This window comes from Nanorana parkeri, unplaced genomic scaffold, assembly GCF_000935625.1.
Source record: "Nanorana parkeri isolate BGI_ZX_2015 unplaced genomic scaffold, ASM93562v1 scaffold1215, whole genome shotgun sequence".
Classification (NCBI taxonomy): domain Eukaryota; kingdom Metazoa; phylum Chordata; class Amphibia; order Anura; family Dicroglossidae; genus Nanorana; species Nanorana parkeri.
In genome coordinates, this window is record NW_017307483.1 from 404,751 (window position 1) to 412,674 (window position 7,924).

The 7,924-nt window shown below is 49.7% G+C and overlaps 1 protein-coding gene across 1 annotated transcript in view; it reads left to right on the top strand.

Annotated features, from left to right (window-relative positions):
- SC5D (sterol-C5-desaturase) overlaps positions 1-604 on the top strand; it is a 3,873-nt gene extending 3,269 nt beyond the window's left edge. Inside the window, exon 4 of the mRNA XM_018568601.1 lies at positions 7-604. Within this exon, the coding sequence (XP_018424103.1) occupies positions 7-429 (423 nt within the window). The 3' untranslated portion in view covers positions 430-604. The remainder of the gene's footprint in view (positions 1-6) is intronic.
- Positions 605-7,924: the final 7,320 nt, after the last annotated feature.

A 7,924-nucleotide genomic window follows, 5' to 3' on the forward strand; every position in this document is an offset into this window, starting at 1 on the left:
TTGCAGACTATCCACAAACCTCACCACAAGTGGAAAGTGACCACGCCTTTCGCCAGCCACGCCTTCCACCCCATCGACGGCTTCCTGCAGAGCCTGCCGTACCACATCTACCCCTTCATCTTCCCCTTACACAAGGTCACCTACCTGGGCCTCTACATCTTTGTCAACATTTGGACCGTCTCCATCCACGACGGAGACTACCGCGTCCCCAAATCCCTGGAGAGCATCATCAACGGCGCCGCCCACCACACCGACCACCACCTGTACTTCGACTACAACTTCGGACAATATTTCACCCTGTGGGATAAAATCGGGGGCTCCTACAAGAACCCCTCGGCTCTGGAAGGAAACGGCCCGCACGACCTTTGCCGGAAGCTGGAGGCCGAGAAGGAGCACCAGGAGAACGGCATGGACAAGAAGAGGAACTAAGACACACGGCATGGAAGGTATATACATACCGATCAGTACGGACCACGCGCGTGTACCGGTGCTCATCTGAAATCTAATATTCAGAACGGCCGCAATTAAAGTGGAACTCTGGGCAGAGCTAATACCTGTTGGGGATACAAAAACATTTAATTTTTACTATAATGAAAGTCTTCTCTGGGCCCAGCTAGGGTGATGCCGGGAAATAATCGCTGATGATTCAAACCTTGGGGAGGTCGTTGCTCCATCGCTCCTCGCCAGTACAGGTTAGGGAGACGTCAGCGGAATTCGGAACTTGATAAGCGGGGTCACCATCACGTGGCATGCATAAAGAACCTATCCTGGACCTGGGGGGGCGGGGCAATGCTGAAATTCGACTTGCAGTAGTTTTTCTAAAATTCTTTGTGGCAGGAGAGGGGCTTTATTGGGGGGACGGGGTATGTTTCTTTCTACAGAGTTCCACTTTAAACCATCGGTATTGTAAAGTAGGTTAAGCTCTAAGAACCATCGCCGCTCAACAGCTAATTGCACAGTAGAAACCTATATTGGAGCTGCTTTACCAGCCAAGGAAGTGACCAGAGGACCAGTCAGAACGTTCAGCCACAGAGGTTATTTTCCCAGCATGGTGAGAAACATTTGTGAGCAATTCTGCAGATTATTCTCCCTTCTGACCACTGATAATGGCCCATTAAAGAGCACCTGTCCTTCCCTGATGATGATAACGCTGTGAAGGAGGACGGTGGGGGAGGTAGATGTTGCACTCATTTAAGGTTTGAGTGTATTTTGTAATTGTCATGTTTTAGGCCCGCTCAGCACTTGTGTGCCCCCCGCACTGTATGCTTGTAACCCCGGCAGTGTTAGGAGGCTTGCCTGTTGCAGAGTAATACACAATTGTCTATTCGAAAAGTCTCGGCAAACATGGCCGTACATTGGGAGATGTTGATTTGTCAGTTCAACCAATAACTACCAGAACCATCCACTACCAAGGTCTCCCCTATGGAGCCCGGGGAACATTTGTTGGCAACATTTGCAGAACTGACCAATCAAGATGGTTCCGTGTACGACTGAACACTTTCCCCACTTTGCCTCCATACTCTGGCCCTGTAGAAAGTAGGGATGCACCGATACCGGTATTTCAGTATGGAGTACGAGTACCGATATTTTTGTTTTCGGTACTTGCCGAATACCGAGTACCGGAAGTCCCATTCAGGAAGCCAAGCAGCGTGTAATAACTTGCCACCCGGCTTCCTGATTAGCAGGCAAGCCGTCCCCATGCTTCTCGTCACCAGGTGACGTGAAAGCATGGAGCCGGCTTTCTGGCCAGTCAGTTAGTCATTAGACGGCGCCTGGCTTCCTGATTGACCGGGAAGCCGGCTTCATGCTCCCTCGTCATGTAGTGGCGAGAGAGCATGATGCTGGCTTCCCGGTCAAACAGGAAAGCGGGCAGCATGTAATGACGCGCTGCCCGGCTTCCTGATACCAGAAGTATCGGGCTAGGCATCAGAGCATTTGGACGAACACGAGTACTCGCCCAAATACGCGGCATCGGCACCAATAATAGTATTGATAGCAGTGCATCCCTAGTAGAAAGGGGTGGAGCTCAACAACAAGGGCGGGATTTCATTGGTACAGAACACATTGCTTCAGTGATCCAAGAGGCGCAGCTTAATGACCCCTTTACAAAATACCCTAAAACCTTAATAAGGGGGGAAAAGGACAATACCAACTTCCCGACCACCCTCCTCACAGCATTTGCCCAACTTACAGGTGCTTTTAAATTAAATCCTGTTTGCACAGCTGTCTATAGTGATACCAGAATCTACCTCACCTCCGGGGAAGATCTAGAAGTGTGATTTCAGTTTGATGCATCACAGCGTAATTCTTCAATTCCAGCTTCCAATGTGCTGGAGAATAAGACTTCTACCGGCTTAAAGTGACTCTAAACTCCGGAGTTCAATCTTCAAAATACATTCCAGTCCCTGAACTCTGAACAACAATGTATCATATTTGTGTATCACTCGGCTGTAGATCCTCCAATCATCTCTGACACTGTCCTTCCTTCTGGAGGAGGGCTACTTCTGTTCCCCATGGTCCCTGTGTGTGTTGTAAAGTAGTCACCGCTCCAAGCTCCGCCCCCCGGGATGGACTACAATCTCATGTTTAGTTTAGTAATATGTATTGAGATTGTAGTCCATCCCGGGAGTGAGCTTGGAGCGGTGACTACTTTACAACACACACAGGGACCATGGGGAACAGACGTAGCCCCCCTCCAGAAGGAAGGACAGTGTCAGCACCAAATCCGGGATGATTGGAGGATCTACAGCCGAGTGATACACAAATAAGATACATTGTTGTTCATAGTGAAGGGACTTGAATGGATTTTTAAGATTTATCTCCGGAGTTTACTGTCACTTTAAATCACAGATTGCTTTCTGTTCTCTTACCTGTATAACCTGCGTAGGACGGACACAGAGCAGACGTATGTACACAATAACAAGGACAGATGTTGCCATTGATGTGATAAGATGTTACAGAAGTTCACATTCAGGTATAAAGTCCTCGGCGTGGCTTTTATCTCCTCAGAGAGACCAGCGGCGCTGCAAGGACATCAGATTAGAGGAAGCTTGTTTTCCCAGTCAATGCAAACAGAACGTCTGCCGAGATCCTCCTCGCACGACGCGTTTCACCCACAGAGGGTTTCGCTGTAGAGACAATAAACTGTAGGACTAAGTCCTCTCTGTGGCAAAACGCATCAGTGAGGAAGGTCTGGGCAGACCATGTGTGTGCATCTTCTGGAACAATAAAGCTTCATCTATGCTGATGTCATCAGAGTGCGGCCTCTTTGATGAGCTCCATTCATCCAGTTCATGTGTCCACAGACATAGGCAGATCAGGGACCTGGGAGAGGAGGTTTCCGTGGTCAGATCTCATGAATGTTAGCCTTGCAGGTTATTGGTGGATCTTGCTGTGTAATAAAGGATTACATTGGTCGGAGTTAGGACACTGGCACAGTGCAGGTTGCGGTCAGTTCAGATACAATGTATCCTAATGATCTTGTCAGGTAATAATGAGAACGTGGTTCCACATTGTTTCCATTGTAGTGTTTTGTTTTGGTGTTGAAGTATTGCCGGACCCATAGACATTAGGAGCCCCTCGTTTGGGAACGGACCCTCAGAGGACCCTATATAAACCTTCTCAGTACATCGGTACCATCCCATGTGAACCCTTGCCGATGGGTACTGCGCAGGGGTACTCCGAGGTTACTTTGTAGCCCATTCTTGCTCCGTTTTGACCCCATACCTCATGAATCACTATCAGCAGCATCCGGTCATGTCTGGAGGTAGATTCAGAAGGTTCTCCAGTGAAAATAATGATTTTATTTTTGTAATGAGGCAGGGAGAACCTGCATATAAATGGTAGATCCCCCCCCCAGGAGAACCTGCATATAAATGGTAGATTCCCCCAGGAAAACCTGTATATAAATGGGAGACCTCCCCAGGGGAGCATACCAATCCTTACCTCTGGGAGGTGGTAGCTTCGCCTGCTGATGGCAGTGGAATGTTTTGGGGGTCAGGGGTAGGCCTGCTGTGTAGTTTGTATGATAATGATGACAGGGATGGTCCATAGGAGCATGAAAAGTCAACCGGCCACTTTCCACAGCAGGTATATGTCTCCTTCACACAGCTTCAGTAGGTGTCAGAGTCTCTTACCAAGGACAGGCCAAGCTTCAGAACTCATCATTGTCATGCTTAGGAGCGGCCTTCCATTAGCCACCAAAACAGGCCCCATTTTTGGGAGCTATGCCCTAACTGAGAACCCCCTTTAATGAGAATATTTTAAAGATAGAATGCATACCACATTTTTTTTTTAAAACTAACTTGATTTGCCGTGGAAATCCGCGCGCCGCGCTCTCTGGCTCTGAGCTCCACCTTCTGCCATTAGCATGCACATCGTAGGGAGAGGGTGCAGAAGCCGTGCGATAGGCTGATCTCACACATGTGCCAGCACATAGCCTAGCAGCAGTCCGCTCTTCCTAGGGTGACAACGCTGCTCCTGCAGAGTCGCAGACTGTGTTGAGGGTATTACCCCAGGACAGGAAGGTCCCTTAATGGCAGAAGAAACATAAGCCTGCTGAGATAAAACAACTCCCTCAATGCAATTAAAGTAGATAGAAGGTTTTGGCTGGAGTAGGGAAGGGTTACAACTTGTCCTAGATTTAAGAGACTCTGTACTTAATCTCTTTTTCTATTTTAAAAGAGAGACCCCTAAACAGACCCCTGATGTTTCCCCAGAGCCCCCCGACGGTAAAGTAAAAAAAAAAATTATAAGAATAAAATAAATGAAAAATAATTCAAAAAGGTTTTAGAAAAAAGTCAGTTTCGGTTTTGGCTCAAAATGTCATTTTGGTGCATCTCTGGCGACAACCCTCGTCAGCTTTTTTTTCTGTTTCCCAGTGGGGAGATTTTGTCATCAGGATCACAGGAAACTAGCGTCCCCATTGGAAGATTTCCTGTCTATTCCTGTTCTGGTGACCACCCAAAATGTGGGATTTTCTTTCACTGATAACGGTCGCAGGTCATACAGGGGGGGGGGTTGGTACCTAGCTGTTCCCTAATCACTTCCAATACAGCAACATTCATCATCAGCAGAGTCTCCGCCTCCTTATAATTCATATAACAAAGCTGAAGATTTATAGCTCTTCCTTTCCTTGGTGGCCTCTGCCCCATCCAATCAGAGAGAAGTGTGTTTACGTCTGGATGCGGTGGTGAGCTGCATGGCAGTACAGGATGTGGTGGGTCGGGGAGGATAGGTCCTGTGGCGGGTCAGGAGGATGGATCCCGTGGCAGTTCAGGATGGGGTGGGTAGGGGAGGATGGATCCCATGGCAGTTCAGGATGGGGTGGGTAGGGGAGGATGGATCCCATGGCAGTTCAGGATGGGGTGGGTAGGGGAGGATGGATCCCATGGCAGTTCAGGATGGGGTGGGTAGGGGAGGATGGATCCCATGGCAGTTCAGGATGGGGTGGGTAGGGGAGGATGGATCCCATGGCAGTTCAGGATGGGGTGGGTAGGGGAGGATGGATCCCATGGCAGTTCAGGATGGGGTGGGTAGGGGAGGATGGATCCCATGGCAGTTCAGGATGGGGTGGGTAGGGGAGGATGGATCCCATGGCAGTTCAGGATGGGGTGGGTAGGGGAGGATGGATCCCATGGCAGTTCAGGATGGGGTGGGTAGGGGAGGATGGATCCCATGGCAGTTCAGGATGGGGTGGGTAGGGGAGGATGGATCCCATGGCAGTTCAGGATGGGGTGGGTAGGGGAGGATGGATCCCATGGCAGTTCAGGATGGGGTGGGTAGGGGAGGATGGATCCCATGGCAGTTCAGGATGGGGTGGGTAGGGGAGGATGGATCCCATGGCAGTTCAGGATGGGGTGGGTAGGGGAGGATGGATCCCATGGCAGTTCAGGATGGGGTGGGTAGGGGAGGATGGATCCCATGGCAGTTCAGGATGGGGTGGGTAGGGGAGGATGGATCCCATGGCAGTTCAGGATGGGGTGGGTAGGGGAGGATGGATCCCATGGCAGTTCAGGATGGGGTGGGTAGGGGAGGATGGATCCCATGGCAGTTCAGGATGGGGTGGGTAGGGGAGGATGGATCCCATGGCAGTTCAGGATGGGGTGGGTAGGGGAGGATGGATCCCATGGCAGTTCAGGATGGGGTGGGTAGGGGAGGATGGATCCCATGGCAGTTCAGGATGGGGTGGGTAGGGGAGGATGGATCCCGTGGCAGTTTAATTATTTTTCTTCTTCAGCTTCCGCTCCGGTTTGATTTGTGTTTAATTTAAATGTGTACATAATGTATGTTTATCTCCTACATACGTGTGCCAATGAGATGACTGTATATTTTACATACAATAAAAAGACAAATGGCTCAGCTTCTCTCACCTTCTCCTCGTGTCCTTGGAAGGAAATGGCGGGCGGCTGGTTCTTCATACTGTATGGGGAAGTGAAGGGAAACCTCTACAGAGGGGGATCTGTGGACTGCCGGTGCCGATCGCTGTGCTGAAGTCATAGTGACCTGGCTGTGTTTTTTTAGGGCTCCAGTGGTCAGACGCTTTAACCTGCGGGGGTTAACTTTTAAAAAATCAAGAAGAACACCGGGCAGAATAAAACGTAACCCTTGCAGTGGAGCCACTCTGGCACTGGAAGGGTTAAGCGCTCGTTCTGGTCTAGTGGGTGAAAATAAAGAAATACTCACTGGAACCTCAGTCCCGCCTGGCTCCTTGATACTGGGCGGAGCTGGCTCCACCCAGCTGTCATTTGCGGGGCGGGAGGCCGGCCTTCGGCAGGCTGTTCACCCCGCTTCGGCTGACACTTCGGCTCAGTCGAGCTGAAGCAAATACCTACGGCTCGGCTGAGCCTCTCGGCCGCTCTACGGGGCTGTGGTGAATACTGAACCAAAGGGCAGAGGCGGCCGAAGAGAGCCAAAAGATCAGCCGAAGCTACGCCTGGATCCTTCGGCTCCTCTGTGAATAGCCCCCTTAAAAATCCTAAAGTTTATTTTTAAAGCCCCAAAATGATATATTTTCTGAAAGCAAAGAACCCAGAAAATCGAATGGCGGCAGCTGCAGATTTTTATGTCAGAGCCAAATCTTCAATGGAAAACGCATTCAAACACATTTTGGTGCACACAAAGAATATAAAACACCCAAATATTCTGTCAAATATAAAAGACCAGGAAATCAATACCAAACATGTCAAACTTTAGAAATGATTCCACCTGTAAAACAGCAAAAAATCAGATCGGCTGCTTCTGCTGGTTATCCCTCATCAAGGTTCAGCTGTGTGTACAGAGAGTGATAGCGAGTTCAATGCTGCAACTAAAGGTGGCCATACACTTTACAACCATCGCAAGACCTTAGTCTTGCGATGGTTGTAAAGTAATTTAAAAAACATACGATCTGCCCATCTTGGACAGGCAGATCGTACTTGCGATCATCGCAAGCCTGCCCCCCTGAGGGGCGGGCTTCCGATGACTGCAATGCTGAACGGGCAGTGTGAGCGTGCGCACACCGGCCCGTTCGGCATTTGTCTCCCGAGCACCGTTCAAACCTGGTTTTCTAGCGCGCTCCTTAGACAAAAGACGTGCGACCTACAGTAGAAACGGTTGCACGTCTTCGTTCACACTGCTCGATTCTCGTACGATCGTGGGATTTACACGGCTCACATGCGAACAAAAACACACGTATGATGTATGATGAACACAGAGCGCCATTCATTTCTGTCTGTTATATCCACCGAGAGCTCCGCGTCACCATTCTGCATTGTTTTCTGGCTTTAGGCCTTGTTCACACCAAGCGCGTTCCAGGAGCAGAGCAGTTACAGACCGGAGCAAAACTGCGTCCAATGTATTCCAATGGTATTTTTAGCTCCAGTTCACATCGCAGCGTTCAGTCCAGAGCAGGTAAAAAAACTGCAGCAGGCCCTATTTTACCTGC